The sequence below is a fragment of the Anoplolepis gracilipes genome, chromosome 11, assembly GCF_047496725.1.
Source record: "Anoplolepis gracilipes chromosome 11, ASM4749672v1, whole genome shotgun sequence".
In the NCBI taxonomy this organism is placed as follows: domain Eukaryota; kingdom Metazoa; phylum Arthropoda; class Insecta; order Hymenoptera; family Formicidae; genus Anoplolepis; species Anoplolepis gracilipes.
Window position 1 is genome coordinate 10,499,180 of NC_132980.1, and position 18,962 is coordinate 10,518,141.

Here is an 18,962-nt window from a genome sequence, read left to right on the forward strand (position 1 = left end):
AACCCCGTGTCCGATAGTTCGAAAGACCAATTAATTTCCAATGAACTTTGAGAAGCGGCAGCTGCGTATGAGGAAAAGCTTTTCATATACCGACGCTTCATCTCCCTTCCTCCCTCCCGCCCGCTATTTCCCTCTTTTTTTCTTCGCCCGAGGACCCGTCTCGTTTTAAGAAGAAGCAGCAGGCTTCTCGATCTGCTTCCCGCAACGTTGTGCTTCCTCTTCTTTTCCCGTTGTACCACTCCCACGGAGCCTTTTAGCCAAAGAAAACCTAAAGAACAGATGCTTCTTTCTCGCCGAATCGCGGTCCTTCTCTCTCTCTCTCTCATTTCTCTCTCCTTTTCCAATCGCAGCAGCAGCAACAGCAGGCAGGTAAACGTGAAGGTTGCAGTCAGATGCAAATCGTAAGCTTTTCCATCCCGTTTCGTTCTGCTCGAGTACCTATCGAGGGCATTCTCATCCCTTCTTTCAGCGGGATTCGCAAGCGACGGGAGCGAAGGGAGCTCGCGTCAACATAGACAATAATGGTGTCCTGGTCTTTGTTGAATCGAGAGCAGGGCCGCTCGACCTTTTATCGCTTATGGTCCGATTCCATCGATCATTCGGAACCAACAAGTTGCATCGAATGCGCGTACATCGTTCCCTTATTATTTATGATACCTCATTTTATTTATTTCTCTTGAGAAAAACGTTTATTTTTCAACGAGTAGGAGTATGTAATCTGAATATTCCTGGAAAATATTTCTCCCATATCTTTCTGATATCATAATTATCGCGATTTTATCGCGCCTCGGACTCCTCGCGGAAGCAATCGAGGAACTTGCGTCGAGAGTGCGCGATTTATATGTTTGGGGAACTCTATCTCGGACGGGGCCCAGGATGAAAAGAAATCGGGCTATATCACGAGCAGGGAAGTGAGCTAAGACAAACGAAGAAAGGGAGAGACCCGGGAGAACGGAAGGAAGAGGGAAGGAAAGAGGGTCCGGCGCGTCCCGGCCTGACGGGAGAAACAGCAGCTGCAACAGCCGATCACATATCGCGCCGGGCCCAGCGGTGGGGCCGTCCGGTAGAGTCACTCCGAAAGAGATTATTATCGTTCGTATCGGGCACCTCGTGCTCATTCGTCGCCCTTCGGCCGAGTTCGGGCGCGTGGCACGCGTGCCGTCTCTCCCTCCATCGTGCTTTCGTGTCCAGACGAAGAGGCCCCGCGTGCGTACCCTCTCGGCGAGAAAATTTCTGCCGCTGGCTATCGAGAAGACCAGGTATTCGAGAAAATAATCTGAAAGAAATTTTTCTATTTTTTTTTTTTTTTTTTTTTTTTTTTACGTCAAGGCAATTCAACTTTGATGCAACAAATCTATCTATCGTTTAATTTTGTGCGATTTCAACCCTTGAAGCTTAGGTTATCCGAAAAGATGAGAAAATGTGTCGAAATTGATTTTTGTTTATATCTTATCTATTATATTGTTATTCATTTATTCAGCTTATTCGCGCAAAATGCATTCCCGACTCGTCGAGATTGGAAGCAAAGGCGAGATACTCCTTGCGAGGCAATCTGGAACGCGCTGTATTGACAGCTGCGACGAAATCGCGATTAAGCAACCGAGCATCTTTGGGTCTTTCCAGGTGGAGTCCGGAATACGTGCGTCCACTTATGCCCCGAGGGACTTATCCGACCGCCTTCTCTCCTCAATCGCGACCCTCGTTGAATCTTTACCAATCGTTTGGAAATTGTACAATAGTATTAAGTGGATCCGACAGAAGATTACGAGTCATTACGTGAATCACGCTGACCCGACGACGCGCCCACATTAAATCGCTATAAATACGTCGACGTATTTTTCGTCACGAACCTTCTTTCGTGGCGATAATTCGTGAAACGGAGGGGGCGGAGACAGATATTATTTCGCTGATTCAGCAAATGGCTCAATAAAATACGATCTCACCGGCGCGCGCGCGCGCGCGCGTTTACATCGAAATATAATCTTGCTCATCTGATGAAATATGATTCTTTTTACACCCATGTAAATATACAGTCGAGTAAAAAAAATATAATTTTATTCTTCTCTTATAATTTATAACTGCAATTTCATGATACGGTTTTTTTTTTTTTTTTTTTTTTTTTTTTTTTACATGAAAAGTAAAGAGTTGAATTGCTAAAAAATTATGTGCGTTCTTGACAACTTTATATTCCAACTATCAAACTTAATCTTCGACTTCGTCGCAATCTTCGAAGCGGTCTTCCGAGAAAAGTTTACGCGACGACAGGTGGATCCGCGCGATTTCATGCCGGTGTAGCAGCAGCGGCCCAGGGTTGTTTTACGACGCTCAGATAGAAACCGGAAGGAAGAAACGAGTGGGAAGGCGAGTCCTCTCTTTATCTCTCTCTTTAAGGTTTTGACGGTCGGATATATTTCGTTTGCACGAGCGGCAGAGTTCTCACAGCCGAAAAAGCAGTCACGGCGCGCCGTTTGTTTGATTCGCAAGCACTCGACTTAATCCTTTTCCGTGTTTACTTTCCCAGCTCTCGGCTTTCCCTCGGCACCCGACGTGTTTTATCACGGGTATCATTCGGCATCCCGCCAGAACGCGAATTACGGTACGCGAGGGATTGTCAATTTTAAATCCGGATATCAAATTTTTTTCTACCAACAATAAAAGAGGAATATGTATCAATAAATAGATGAATGATATTTCAAATTATTAGAGCGCAACGTGTGTATTGATTAACAGAAATAAACGCGTCTCAAACGCAAATAATTTCTCAATTGTTAATTTTTAAATATAATAAACATAATCACGAGTATTTCCGTGATAAAAGAAAGATTTGGGAGGAAAGAAGGGACCGCAATAATTAAAGTTTTTTCTTTTTTTCAAAATCTCTTTCTCAATAATATTATTACAATAAACTACGTCTTTCTCTGTCTTTCAAGTACGGCACGCGGATCGGCAAATCCCTGATTAGCATAATCGTCGCATAAAATTCACGAAGCTTGTATACCGATTAAGATCAAGCGGCTTGATCTTTCGGCGGCTCAGCTGCGGCATATCTCTATGGAGCGAAGCAAACCGTCGCCGTAAGCCCGAGATTAAACTCGATAATATTCGCAAATTAACATACTTTGCTTTCGCGTAACGAATGGCAATAATTAAGCGGTATTACCGTCGACTTCCTCGTCGAACTCCCAAAGCCCAAGTGCCGGCAGGATAAAAAAGCTACGGCAAAATTAAATCGTCGCGGCGAGATTTCTCGCGATTATAAAGAATATACATAATATGTAAAACACGAATCATGTGCAATGTTAACGCATTAAAGTAATAATTTTCAATTATTGTATATATAACAAATTATTTAAAATTTTATATATATACATATATATTTTATATATTTTATGTTATACATTTTATGTTATATGTAGGGTAAACTAGGGTGTGATGGCTGTAATTTTTTCAATAATCGCTATATAGTGCGCTTTTTTAGTCATTGTTAAAGATAATCGATTTTTACAGTAGTTTATGTGCATACATACATTATTCGAAATAACGATATTGTGAATCTTATTTCATATTTTTACTTTTGACTCCTTGCAAAGTTTTTCATTTATCCACTAAAAACTGTTATAACATCGAATAAATGACAGTTGAGCTATCGTAATCGAGTCGTTAGACATATTATAAAGATATGTAAATTGTTACATGACCTATAATTTTTATTTTCGTTTTCACTATTTTTTTCTAAATATTATGGTCATCTTTTCCTTAAAAGTTGAATAAGATGGCCAATGCTTATGTTGTACTATTTTGATAATATAAAATTTCTATGAAATATTATCCTTTTAATTTCGATAATATTACGTAATTTAAGCTTCAGTGAAGATAATATGCCAAACACTATTAAGTATATGTTTTTTGCATTTTAAAAAACTATGGCCATCTTAATCGAGTTTACCCTATATATAGTACTCTGTATTCTACTGTAATGAGGGTACGAGGTACATATCGCTCGAAATGTCAAAAATTATCACAGTTCACGGCTGTGACGTGCGCGTGCATCCCCGTAAATCTTTCGTCCCCGCGAGGTACGATCGGCGGAAACGCAACCCGCAACCCCCAGACGGTAATTCATTGAGTCGTTTTCTGCGTGTGTGTAGTTTCTCGCGCGAGAAAGTGCACGCACACCAGCAAAAAAGAGCGAGCGCATGTGTTGTCCGAGACCGCAACGCGGTCTCGGTCGCACGTAAGCTTTTGCGCGCGTGCTTATGCGTATGTATGAATGAAAGAACGACGGATATGAAGGAACACGAACAGAAGGGAGTCGCGTGATGGATTCACGCTTCGTCTGTATGTTTACTACGAAAAGACATATCCATTCGTGAGTAAGTACACGAATGTGTGAAGTACATGAATGTGCTTGTACTGTGTGACATATGTAGATATCTGCGATTATTTTACCTTTTTGTTTCCATTCGTATCGGCATGGATTAAGACAAATATTGACACAGATAATGTCGCGTAGAGTTTCGAAAAGTTTGCAGGCTACTTCTTACATTGATACTTTACTTTATACACAATATTACAAATATCATTATCGACAGTTTTTTTTTATTCTTTCAATTTTTTATTAAATCAAGTTTTTCTTCTAAAACATTTGACATTGCATTTTACAATAAATAAATCGTTTATTTTTTTTATTTCTTCTCTGAAAAATAATATCGATAGACTATCGATTTGAGCATCTGTGTCGAGAAATAAAAGATGCCTGCAAGAAAGAGAGAGAGAGAGAGAGAAAGAGAGACGGAACCCACGTGGAACGAGATGGGGAAAAAAGACGGGGGTACGAAGGGGACGACGGGGCCGGAAGTGGTTTTATCTGGCTCCCCTGTTGGTCTGACCTGTTGAACCACCTCATGACCGGAAGTACACTGTACAGCTACAGGCATCGTGACGATGCCTCTGCCTTCCCTCTCTTTCCTTATCCTCATCTCCTTTCTTTCCCTTAGATGCGGCGAAGAAAACAACAAAGGCTTCCTGTTCTGCGTAGCAGCACCTTATCATCACGCTGTTTACCTGATTACGCGACCGTGATTTTACCAGTTACACCACTCGACGGCGACTTTGTTCCTATTTCATTTTCCTGTGTGTTCCCTTTATTTTATCTTCAGGCTTATATAATAGTAAATTTCTAATGTAATATATATATACGCATTACTTTTTTTATTATATTTAGGAAAGAAATTTATCCCCTCGGTAAAAAATTTAATAAGAGATAATGATCAATCTTTTAACAAGATTGTGGCCCGCCTGTTCAGGAGGAGCTGCAAATAAATCGAAATGAGTCTGCTTTAATGGCGGAGCGGATTTATTGGCTGCAACACTTGGCCGGGCAGCCCTGCAAAATCCGGACTGAAGGTGAGATAGGGGTGAGCTGGAAAGAGACGATTCCGCGCGCTCTAACTAACAATGAGGGACATGGATGCGTGGCCGAGACAGGTCCGGGGACCATTGTGTGCCCCGACACAATACCCTACAGCCGGGGAGCAGCAGCATGCGCGCCATAATAATCTGTCACCCCGTATAGCACTCCGATGCGTATGCCCCGCATAATACGCTGAGAGAGAGAGAGAGAGAGAGAGAGAGAGAGAGAGAGAGAGAGGAGATGAGGGGTTCGGTCATACCCTATTGAATTGGTTCCGCGACATCAGAGACTTTTGCGTAGCACGAGCTGATGCTGACGAAGGGCATCAGAAAAATTGCAGGGCAAGTGTACGTATGTACGTGCTTATAGGTGCGTAACTCGTCATATGTAACACGGATAAGTATTATAATTATTTATAATATTTATATCTCTTATAGTACTTACAATATTTATTTTTATCATGTATATAAATATTATAAATATTATAATGGATTATATAGTTATATATTTTTTTAGATAGATGTTACTTGTGTCTGTGTGATGTACGTGCGCATTTTATGCAATTGAATTTGGGACAGATTTTTAAGAAGATATATTTATTTACTCTAAAAATATATTTATTTAAAATAATAAACTTCTCGAGTCAATTAACTTTTAAAGATATTGTGAAAGATATTATATTAGATATTATTAACAAGAATGCATTTTCTTTATTTAATCTATTTCGTGTCGGAAGAGTCTGTTATTAAATTTTAATTCTTGAGTCTACGAAATAATAAATGTTGATAAAAACTCGGCTCGGATTTTTTAGACAGGAAAGGTGGTTTTAATCTTTTTTTTTTTTTTTTTTTATACGAATATTGAGAAATCGAAGAATGAAAAGGAAGCGCAGATGACGCGCAATCGCTGCCTCGGCGTGTGCCCGAATGTTATACGGTATTAGGAAGCTGAACCCCTGAATTAGGGCAGTTGGCAAATATCCAGATTAGGGGGCTTCCACGCAAATCTCCTTCGAAACTCGGTTATTTCGTGCAGCACGTACCACAGAGTTATCGAACTTGTCTGTAAAAAAAGATATGGTTTGTGCCCGATTTCCAATCACGATACATCAATCTTACAATCATTCAACTTGAACGAAATTTAATATTAATATATTATATGCTGAATTTTCAAATACTTGCACATCATTGACAGCTACAATCGATAAATCTGTCAGATACATAAATATCGCATCAATAATCGCAATCTCACACGAGACTAGTCAGCTCCGGACAGAATATCCCTTGCGTAACTTCTCCGCGCGTTTCATTAACTGATTTATCGAATTCGATCGTACGGCTACTAGCGGCTGGCAAAATGCCTTCTGACATGTGCGCGGAATTGCAGGCCGACAAATTAAGTTTAAATATTTCTGTGAGACACATATTACGGTGGTTGCAGGTGCATCGGAGTAAAACGCGCGGTTTAATTATATCGGCAACTCGATTCCTCGATTCTTTCGAAGTATCTTCATCTCTCATTGAAATTTCTCAATAATCATTTACATATCTTATTCATTAAATTACTTTTTTATCTCCGTCAGATTCTGGTAGAATTTTATATCTACATATACCCAAACGATCTCCCAGGTACTCTTGAAAAAAATATCACGGTTGAGAAACGCGAGATCTTTTTTTTCTATTTTTTTTTTTTTTTTTTTTCATTTACATTCATCCGTCTGTCAAAAAGCATTATTTTGATATTCAAAGTAATCTTTCGCGCGGTCGCCCCCTCGATATCGCAAACGATCTTCCGCAGATCGGGTACGTCAGCCACACGCTACGCAATACGCCCGTACGACTCGTCGCGAGCGTAAGAAACGTAATACGCTTAAAAAGAAGGGCATGACGTCACACGCGAGGTGGTGGCACATGGCGCGTGCCGTCGGATCCGTAGATGGGGTACGAATTATCGTGACGCTCGCGGCGAAGGGGGGCCAAGAAGGAAGGAAAGAGGGGAAAGGGGAGCGCGGGGGTAGGAGCAGGGGGGGGAGAAAGAATCGTGCGAGCTGTGCCACCGTGGACAACGTTTTCGCGCGGGAAGGGGGGTGCAGGCAGGGGGCAGGCGCCCCGAGGTGTCCGCGAGCGAGCAGGCAAAGCGAGCAGGCAGGCAGGCAAGAAGTCCGCACGAGTGGCTAGGGTGTCGTACGCAGGGACTACGCACGCGGTGGTGGAGGTGGGCGCGTGCAGCCGGCCTGCAGCTGCCTCTTCGCGGCAGCCCCCCTTTTCTTCCCCGCTCCCTTCTCCGGCCCGCTGCCGCGCTCCCTCCTGCCCGTACGGTGCCCCTCGCGTCCCGCAGGCCCACGCGTCGCGCCACCGGCGCAGCCGCCATCCACCACCCCTCTGATTCGGTCGAGCACAACCCCTCTTCCGCTTGCCCGGCCCGGCAAGGGGGGAGCCGGCGGGACCACAATTATAAGTAGGGGTGCTCCCAGTCTCGCTACCTCCAGTCGAGGGTTGCACTTTGTGACGGGCACGCGCGCGCGCGATCACTCGTCGCTCAACCCCACGCACGCACACACGCACAAGGCGCGGAAGTAGGGAGTAGTAGCGGGTATCCGTCGCTCAGAGCGAGGGAGATCATTTTTACGAGTGTAGAGAAGACAGAAATTTCGCGTATATATGTATATACACACACACACACACACACACACACACACATACATATATACATATACATATCGGTTGATCTCGTGTGGAAGCGAAGGGGACTCCGGGGTTCGCCATCTGTCGTTGTTACCTGCGCCGGTATACAGTGTTCGACGGTACCAGTGGTTGTCGCGGATGCCGTGGTGTGGCGCTAGTGCAACCGATTAGTGGCGTGTATGTACACTGGTGATTCTAGAGATAATCAAGAGGAGGAAAACGTGCGATATACTTTATAAGCGATTGACGGAGAAGATAAGAAGCGACTAAAGAGACGAAGGACAGAAGACAGGGAGGACGCGTCTCTTTGGGAAATTTTCAACTACGTCGATCTGTCAAAGAGCCAGTGGACGCGTCTCGTCGACGCGCGGCTGTCAGTCAGTACGAGTCCGGCCGCGAAGCCGGTAACTTCGCTCGCGGTGTTCTCTGTGCGCGCTCTCCCTGCGTCCCAATCCACCCCTGCCGATCCGTTCATCCCCTTCCTCGACGGAGAGGGGCCGCGCGAGACACGGGCGCATTGACTCTCGTTCATCCTCGAGACTCCGTCACGCGATCTGTGTGCGGACATCCTTGGCTCCACCTCCACCGCCGCGTCGAGTGTTCCCCCACCATCGCTTTCCCCTCTCCTCCAACGTTGCCCTTCTCCGAGCGTAGCGCTGCCGATCGCCGAGGGAGTATTCCTCGCGGCGCGACCACGGCCGATTCAGTGTGTGACTCGTCGTTGTTGCGACGGTTGGCGAGGACGGGAGCGTCGTAGTTTGATTTATCCGTTCCGGTGTCCGTTTCGCTCGTCGGCATTTTTTTTCTTTTTTATTTTATTTCGAGAAGTATGACCGCGACGAGTTGGTCGCGTTCGTGACTCGTAAAGGAAAAATAAAAAAAAAAAAAAATTAAAAAAAAAAGAGGAGAAGAGGAATCACACGACACGATCATCGGTGGAACAAAAGAGAAAATAAGAGAAAGAAAGAATCCTTCGCGATACTTTATAACCATCTACGTACGGCGAGTCTAACGTCGTCCCACGGATATACTGGAATAAAGTGTGTCAACGGCAAAGTGTGTAAAAAAAAATAAAAAAAGAAGTGAGATATATCGCGTCCGACGTAAAAAAAAAAAAAAAAAAAAAAAAAAAAATCAGCGGCTCGCGCGCGAGTGCAAAGTGGTGGATATACCCCTCATTCGCGACGCAAGTACGCGCTACCGTACCGCAACGACGGCGACGGCGACGGCCCGCGTACAGGGAAGCGTCGTCGAGGACGATCGTCGAGAGTACCGGGCACGATACCGGCTATGCAGCAGCGGCCCGGCGGCGCCGCGGCGAGCAGGTAACGCCGACGACGACGACGAGCAGCAGCCGCCTGCTGCCGCTCACATCCGCGCGCCTCTCCCCGCCGCCCATCGCCGTGGAAGAAGCGCCGGGCGGTGCGTAAAACACCGAGGGATAAGCGACGCGTCAACATGTGGACCACGATGCTCGTGTGGACGGCCGCCGTCGTTCTCCTGCCGACGCCCCGAGCGGTAAGTCTATCTTGGAAATATTCTCTCTCTCTCTCTCTCTCTTCCCCTCCTGGGAATATTTATTTGTGTCTCTCTTTCAAACGAGGAATTTGATACGTAAACATCAGTCGAGAGCCGTAGTTCGGAAGCTAGGATTTTTATCGAGGATCATTATCCCCCCTTATATTGGGGATTACAATTATTGAAGGTAACGAAAGTCCTAATGTAATCGACCAGATGATATCGAGGGTGTAAAACGCGAGGCGATCATATGATTTCGGATTCGTGGAAATGACAAGCACGCGCGTTCCCTCAAAATATTATAGTATCGACGTATACAATATATATGCGAATGAAGAGTCTATCTTGTAAACTACGCGTAGTACTCGTCGCCTGTTGTCATCGTAATTATTAACGCGAGAGGTTTATCAACTTGTATTCCGGTGTCTTCGACCTTGGACATCGCGATTCGATGAATGAGTGTGACTCGATATAATGTTGGATACTCGGAATAAACGTCCATATATAATATATATATATATCGCATTTAGTTCGTATATATATAGTTCACTATTGTTGTACGTGCGAAAAGGGAAGGAAGGCGCCGCGGATGCGAAAGATTGGAATAACATTGACGTAATTGACTCGCGATTTCATAACTAGTAACACATTCGAGAAACTCGGATCTATCCGTGTTAAAAGCAACCGAGCGTGTTTTACGTTTGCCTCTCTATGCGATTAATAAACTAACCGTCCGCAACTCTAGTATTCGCATCTTTCGTATTTCAACGCTAAAAGTTACAAAGAGAGCAGCTCTCGCGATGAATCTTTTTTCATTCTTTTGATATCTAACTTTGTAGATCGAAATGTTTTGTTATTTTCAACGTTAATTTTCTCTGTATAGATTCTAGATTATTTTATTAGGTTTAGGAATTGAATTTTTTTTCTTAAATAAGCAGTAGTAAACGAACAGTTCAGACAAGCTTAAAAGATGACAAAACTATATTAAAATTATATTTAGTAATTTCAAAGAAATGTGATTTGAGTATTAAAGTAAAGTAGATGTTGGATTGAAAATTTAGATTTTGAAAGTGTGACAGAAAAATTTCGATGTACGTATAAATATATATATATATATATATATATTATCGATCGCTTCATCAATGATGGCGATAACGGTGAATGACAGCTTGTTACTATACGCTGTGAAGAATGTATTCTGCTAGATTCCAAACATTAATCCGACAGATGAATCAGTCATTGAAGTAGGTATCTTGAGAAATACTCTTTGAGTCTCGTGTTATTTTTATATAAAAATGAAATCTTTTTCAACTTTTTGATCCGCGACAATCACAATATCGAGAAGAATCATTCTCTCTCTCTTTTTTTTTTTTTTTTTTTTTTTCTTTTTGTAAACTCTGACAATTCAAGTTTCTTGAAAGCACGTTTCTTACAAACGACTGAATGCGACGAGGAGGTAGTGCATTTTTCGCGTATTATACGGCCCGTTTCTTCTCTCGGTTTCCTCTCCGCACGGATTCCGAGGGAATTCTTCCTGGGAGAGATGTCTCCCCCGATTCTCCCCTCTCGTCTCTCCCCACGTTCGTTCCTCGTCTTTCTCTCCGTCTGCTGCGGATCCTTCCCGCGTTCGTCGTGCACGACTCTGCCTTATCTTTCAGCGATGCCGAGACCGCTATTCGCCGAAGCACGCAAAATCTTGTCTAAATTTAATTTTTTGAATTTAATTAAAATTAAATTATAAAGATTAATATATAGCCTTTAATATATATAGATGATTAATAGTATCCACAGTATTGTGTCTAGCACAATATATATTTTTAATTATTTTTTTATTCCGCAATTTTTTGATACTGTTTTGTTAATTTTATTTAAAACTTTAACGTGTACTGTTCAAGATATTCTCTTCCCTTTGGAGGTTTTTTTTCTCTCTCCGAATGTAAAATTGTTGTTTCTCCTGCCATCCAGGACAGTAGGGCCGTCCCTAACGAATTCGGCGACGTACTCTAAATCTGGAGAAATATTTTTTTTAAAAGTCTGAACCGCTTTTCTCTAGCTCGTTTTTCTCTCCTCTCAATGGTAATAATGATTTCAAACCGCTCTCACCTTTTGCTGCTTATCCTTGATATTCTCAATTCTTCGTCATAGATCAGCAGTAGCTCAACAGTAGCTCAGTTAGTGGTCGGCAAAATCCTTTGTAGAATTTCACTTTGAAGCGATAGGTGTGCCGATAGTCACCGACGATGTAGTTGACGATGCCTTTTTTTCAAAGGCGTTTGAAGGGTGAGCCGAGTGTCGAAAATTTATTTTATGTGTGTTTGTGTGTGTGTGTGTGTGACGAAACGTCTGTCTCGATATACCGCCGCATATAGTGTGTTGTGTCCGTAAATACGCGCGGCGAAATACTCTACGGCCATTCTCATTTCCCAGAATAACCTTCCAGCGCGCCAAAAATGAGACTCCTCATCGTGAGAGGGCAGCCCCGAGGTGTACGTGCGTCGTCGTCGTCGGTGCGTATACGCAACTCTCTGTCGCACGCTCGTTTAATCGTTTACTTTCGCGAGATGCGGACTAACGGGACGGAGATTCGCCGCGACCAAGTGCATCGACTGTAAATCCCGCTTGAAATGCAACGCGCGATATAGTGATTGAGAGAGCCGTTCGAAGAGACCGGTTATTCTTATCAAAGAGTATTCGCGTGTTTAAGTAAATAGAAACCAGACGACCGTATTTAACGTCAAACAAAAAGTATGTACGTATTAATACATCGTATATTAATATTATTATTATAAATGTAGATATAACGAAAAGCAATATGAAAAATAAACGCAGCCCATTATTCGTTCTTTCATTTTAAAAATAGCCGATTGCCACGTCGATTGAGTTGTCCCGCGGTGCAGCCTTTATTCGCAAACGAACATTTATTTATATCATGCAAGGTCGCGTAGAGTATATTTTCCAAATTTACAGCTTGTGTGTGACATGGAAATTTGACTCATTTTTTTTTTTTTTTTTTTACGACTACAATCAAGTATGTAAAAAGATTGTATTCAATTTTTAATGACAATGTAAAAATCGTGCGCTATCTGTGTAGTAGTAATGTCAGCTGATTGAAATATGTGGCTCCATGTACACGAGAATACTCTCGCATTTCCATTGGCAGACCGCGAATTTATCAGTGGCAATTGATGCGCGAGATACATGATCGCGAGACGAGAAGTTGGATAAAAGGAAATAAAGCCAATGCCGAGCTAGTTGGGATCTCGCTTAAAGAACCTCGCCGCGCGTTCGCTCTCGGCTATACAATATCTCGTGGGAAGTTCCGTTTCAGAAGTGCATTAGTGTGCGCGCGCTTTCGTCTCTACTATGTATACACAGGGGGATGATCGTGGTTCACGGTGGTCGAGCACTCTCGGCGTCGCGACGACGAGGAACGACAGGAAAAATGAGAGACACATATTGGACGTCGGCACTGTTTACACTGTATAAAAACGATGTCCGGAGGGCAAATGTATCGATAGTTCGAAGAAATCGTTGAACCTCAACTAACTTGTGTGCTTTCTCTCCTTTTTTTTTTTTTTTTTTTTTTTTTTCTTTTCTTTTCAAATAAGAAAAATGCCTCTTTATTTTACACGATATTTTGTTTAGCAAACTTTTCCTTTTAATCAAATAATATCAACGTTGTAAAATTACTTTCAATACAAACTCGATAATTGCACTAGTTAATCGTCGACCACGATTTTACACCGTCGCGAAAAACGCGTTGATTGACGCGCCCTTTTTTATTTTGCGAGCTGGTTTTTCACTCAGTAATTTCATGAAGTAGCGCTTTCGCGAGCCAACTAGAGCGTTGATGCATTCACATATATTTCAAAAAAGAATATTCCCGTCGTTTTGGTAAAAGCATTTCCACAGTTAATCAAATGACAAGAAGAAAAAAAAAGGTATTGATACGTGAAATTTTACAAGTATATTTTTAGAAGGTATTTGTCGCTATCAACGTTACTCGCTGATTTGATTAACTGTGAATATAATTTTCTTTATTTTTAATATATCGTATAAAGGCACTAAAGAAAAAAATTATTCTACAATTTGTTATCTTGAACGTTTGCTGAGCTACTGACCACTATTTCCGCTTCTAAAGAAAGAGAGAAAAGATCAACTAAACTGAGCGTAACATCAACATCGACGCAGACAAAAACCTAAATCGTCGAATCTGCGGTAAATCGCGGCGTATTTTCGTAATTCGATTATAATGGCGAAGCGCGAGCGGTAACGTCACGGGATGCTGTATGTTCCTTGTGCAAAGAGAAAGGGACGCGCGCGGGCTTTTTGTCGGATCGACTCGCTTCTCTCCTCCTGGGAGACGTGCGTGACACGTCCGCAAAAACACGCGCGCACACGTGCTCCTGCGGCGTTTCACGTCGTGGGGCACGAGACGACGATGACCCCCCTGTCTCGTAGATGGAAAAAAGAGAGATAGAGAGAGAGAGAGAGAGAGAGAGAGAGAGAGAGACTTCGTTTGATAGCGAGAGTCTTGTTCATATGTCTCATGATGATTCGCCGCCAACTGTCGACCAGACCGACATTATTAAGATCGCATTACGATCCCACGCGGAGCTATTAAAGATACTCTCGCGATGCCCTGCAATATATTCGACGCCCCTCGAAAAGGACTTTTTATCATGGTCATAATTAAGAGCCAAAGTTTTTTAAAAGAAAGAGAGAGAAAAAGTTTCTATTATTATTTCGATCGTTATTGTATTTCAGTAATTTGATCAATTTTCAATGCACAATTGTTGCAGATTTTACCGACTGAATGAATTGGAACGCATGTTCTTTAAAGTTGACGATTTCTTTCAATTTTGAGTGCCTCGTGTTTCTAATTTTTTGAATTTGAATATTAATATTTTTAACATTTTAAGCATTTTTTTCATAATTCATACCGCGCACCATTTCTCGGAAAACGATGCGTGCGCTCGCTCGAAGGAATTAAAATGCGCGTGTGTTTCACAGGTGAGCGCCTCGGGGATGTTCGAGTTGAGGCTAAAGTCCTTTGTGAACGAGTACGGCAAGGACAGCCTGGGTAAGTGCTGTTCGGGCAGCGCGTCCAGGACGGGCGAATGCTCGGGGGTATGCAAGACGAGGTTCCGGGTCTGCCTGAAGCAGTACCAGGTGAAGATCGACACGACGTCGCCGTGCACGTACGGTGACGTCGTGACGCCCGTTCTCGGCGAGAACGTGGTTAACCTCAGTTCCAGTGCTGCCCTGCCGAGTTTCACCAACCCCATCAGGTTCCCGTTCGAGTTCACGTGGCCGGTAAGTCGTCCCTCTGTCATATTTTACGTCATCAATATTTTTTTTTTCAATTTCAATTAAGAAATAAGACGCATATTCATCATCGTTGAATTAATTAAGATATTTAAATGAACAAGGCTTCCAATTTGATCCTAATTTTTTTGATACATCCATAAAAATTTAATCAAATATTTTCTAAAATATTTTTAATCTGGAACCACATTCTAACGGGGGTGAGAAAAATATAGAGAGTTTGAAACTGTTATCATTTTTTATATTATAATCTTTTCTTGTTTATTTAAAATTAATTGCATAACTATTTCCAAAAAAATATCTTTGAAAATGAAATGATGAACGAATCTATGTAAGGAGAAAAATAATGTCTTTCGAAACCATACAAGTATTCCAGGATGAAAATTTGGAAAGATAATTTAGTTTCCCAGCAAATTTTTATCAAGAGAAAGTTTGTCAAACTTTCTACAGTTGATTTGTAATAATGGCAAGACACCTTGTATTCTTGAAATAATAACATGATACATCGTGCACTCTTCCGTACACGTAGACTCGAGATATCCTAAGGGATATATCATTGTCGAATTATACACGATGATTTATAAACTTTCACAAGACGCTCGCGAACAACGTCTTGCGATAGGCATACGCGCGTTGGAGATTTTTTACCGGAGTCTCGGATTAGCATAAACGTTTTCAATGTGGGAAGTAAGAAATGTCGACGATCGTGTGGTAATAGATAACACACATGTTCCATATAAATTCGCGTAGTATAAATTATAAGAAGTGAAAGAAACACGCAATCTCTGTCGATATTTTTCTCCATCAACATTTGCGACACGTTATATTAAAGGATGAGCAATAAAAATTGTACGTTTCCTCGAGTCGATTTGGTGACGTGGATTTTTCATTTTAAAAACAATTTAATTAAAAAAAAAAAAAAAAAAAAAAAAAAAAAAAAACATTATTTTAGTCGACGCATAGATGCGCTCGTTTCTAATCCTAATTAACGAAAATAAGACAGAGGTAGAAGAAAAGAGAAAAGAGAAAAAACTCTCGGAAAAGAACAATGCTTTCCGTTTGTTTGACCGCAGCTGGTCACGGATGCTAATCGGGCGAACGTATTTACCCGACTCGGTCTCGTTCCAGCAAACGCCGGAACGGAGATAAGGGACACGCGCGGAATTAGCGTGCGCGCGAGAATCGCGCGAAGAAATTACGTGCGCGAAAACGAAGTCGCACGGACCCTTTATACGTATATATATATATATATATACATATACACACACATACATATACAGCGATATTATCTCGCGCTCGAGAAATAATCTCGCTCTCGGTTCGGCATATAATCGGCCGATTAATTAGCGCGGAAGTGACTGGCAAGGTTTCTCGCGTGTGCAAGATCGAAGGAGAGGATCTGTTCGGTTCATAAAGCTCCTAAGAGTGTTTATCGCGAAAATATCGGGACGATTATCGCGATAATCCCCTGAACTTCTTCCCTGATTAACCACGCCGTACACGTAACTTGTAGGTAAATATCGTAAAAAGCGATAGAAATTTTCATCACCATCACGCGGGACAGTGAATTACCAAGCATCGCGCGGCGGGTTGAAAATATGTTGGCGAGATGTGTATCGGCCGGTCACCCTAGTTTTCGATGCACGTGCGATGCGTGCGGGAAGTGGCGAGGAAGACGTTGCACGCGTCGCCGGTCGCATTTGCAACAGGTCGGCGGCGGCGCAACGCACGCTCGCACGACTTTGATTTCCCGTCTCGCTCGACACGCGCAATTAACGAAAAGGGCAGACCTTAGTTACTTTCTATCGTCTCTACGTGTTCCTTTCTTTTTTTTTTCTTCTCGCGTGCGCGCAACGTGCGCGGGATCGACGCACTCTTCTCGCATCTGCTTTTTCCCTTCCTACTTTCGCGCGCTGCTGGCTGCCAACGCTTACAGACAGGTTGGATTGTGTTAAAGAAACGAAAGAGAGAGAGAGAGAGAGAGAGAGAGAGAGAATGTACAAGGGTTGCATTTGGCATAGCTTGCACGCGCGTGCGTGCACACGCAGCCGCCGGTGCAATGATGAAAAAGAGAGGGCTAGAAAAAAAAAGAACAAGGGAGAGCAACACTTGTCTTTCCCTCCTGCTGTTGCTGATGCTGCTTGCTGTTGCTTGGCGATGCTCTGTGACTCTCACAGGCGTCGAGAAATTCATGCTTCATGTTAAATGCGATGATAAAAGTTGAGTTTAATGATAATAGAAATCGAGAAATTATTCACTTTTCAATATAACGGATAAATATAATTTATTCAAATGATATAAATACATTGACATATTTCTAAGTAAATTTTTTTCTTTCAAAATTATTCCATTTTATATGTTTTATGTATCAAAGTTCTTGGCCGCGATCGACGTATGCTACGTCGATAAGAAAGATGTTCAATCTTGAAACGCGATATAAACATTTTCAAGGCTATAATAAAAACACGCTTTACACTATTCATGAATCTAATTGTACACTTGTTTATCAGTGAGTTATATACGTCTTTGATTGATTTAATGATCACATATGGAGGACGAACGTATAGACTAAATAATACGTGAGAAGGTGCGTAGAAAGTCCGAAAAGGTCAAACAGGCGGAGAAAGGAGATTTTTTTTTTTTTTTTTTTTCCCGGATGACTCAATGAGATCGGGCCATTGTGCTAAAACTAACAAGCGACGCGCCAACGTGCAGCATCCATCCTTGGGCGCACGTCAATCCTCTCGTGTCGGTGCTCGCGCATTTTCTGACTATGAGACCGTTCTTGTAGAGCTGCCGCCGCCGGCAGCAGATGGCCGGGGCCTCTTTTGCGCCTCTACACACTTCCCACGTACTCTCCTTCTGCCTCTCTCTCTCTCTCTCTCTCTCTCTCTCTCTCTCTCTCTCTCTCTTTCTCCCTTTCGTTCTCCTTGCGGCTCTCTCGCTTGCAAAGTTAAATTTACTAACCCATATGGCACCCCTCGCGCCTCTAACGAGCGATCGTCTCTTCTCGTTCTCTATCCTTTTTTCCTCTCTCTTTGCATTTACTCTTTAAATAATATTTTATTCACAAATATTAATTTTTGTAGCATTAATTTTTTTACGCTTACATTTCTTCGATACACTAGATATGACAAGTGTATTTAGCAGACGAGACTTTTGACCTATGTGAAGGCAAAATAAGGTTCTCTCTCTTTCTCGCCTGCGCCCGGATGATATACGGGCACGTGCGTTCTTCGACATTTACCGCTGGTGGTTTGTAAACCCGCAGCTCCGCGGCTGATAGGATTATCGCGCACCAATGTCGAAATTATCCCGAGAGCGGTTGCCGATGGCCCCGGTAGCTTTTGATGTGTAACGGCGTCAAACTCAAGTCGGTAGTCGACGAAATACTCGTCTCGAATTCTCGGAAGACGATCCGACACAGGGTCGTAGTTTCGCGGGAGAGCTTTTTGGATGGTTTCCTGACCGATTTCTGGCGGACAGACTCGTTCCGGAAATCGTCGGCGCGAAATAGTTGGAAAGCGACGTAAGCCCCGCAATCGCTATTTAGAGTACTCGATTTATTTTCGTAGCTTCTAGAGAAAAGCGCGCGAGCGGCTTCGACTACATTTTAAGTCTCGCACAATCGGTTTCGCATTAAAAGGAATGCGTGCGTAAGGGGAGAAGCAGTGATATTATAAAATTTTATTCCCACAGCTGTTAACGTACGATTTAATTACAATACACGCCAACACATACATACGTGTGGATATTTTTTTTGATTACTAATTAACTAGTTTCTCGATGCTTTTTTATCGAAGCATATCGCGATAAATATCGTTGTAAAAACGGCTTGTTACTTATAACGTTCGTTTCTGTGCGATTTTATGACACGATGTGTAACGAGCGACGGCAAAAAAAGTGAATTAACTCGTTGTTACCGCGGCTGATCACGGCCGAGTTCGCAATTAGTAAAATGACTCGCTCATTTGGATCGTGTGTACGCGCGAACATTAGACGAGCAAGAACCGATAAAA

At 42.6% G+C, this 18,962-nt stretch overlaps 1 protein-coding gene across 1 annotated transcript in view; it reads left to right on the forward strand.

The window, feature by feature from the left end:
• Positions 1–7,562: 7,562 nt before the first annotated feature.
• Positions 7,563–18,962, forward strand: part of Delta (uncharacterized) — a 47,465-nt gene continuing 36,065 nt past the window's right edge. The window contains exons 1-2 of the mRNA XM_072901497.1: positions 7,563–9,615; positions 14,629–14,931. Coding sequence (XP_072757598.1) covers positions 9,556–9,615; positions 14,629–14,931 — 363 coding nt within the window. The 5' untranslated portion in view covers positions 7,563–9,555. The remainder of the gene's footprint in view (positions 9,616–14,628; positions 14,932–18,962) is intronic.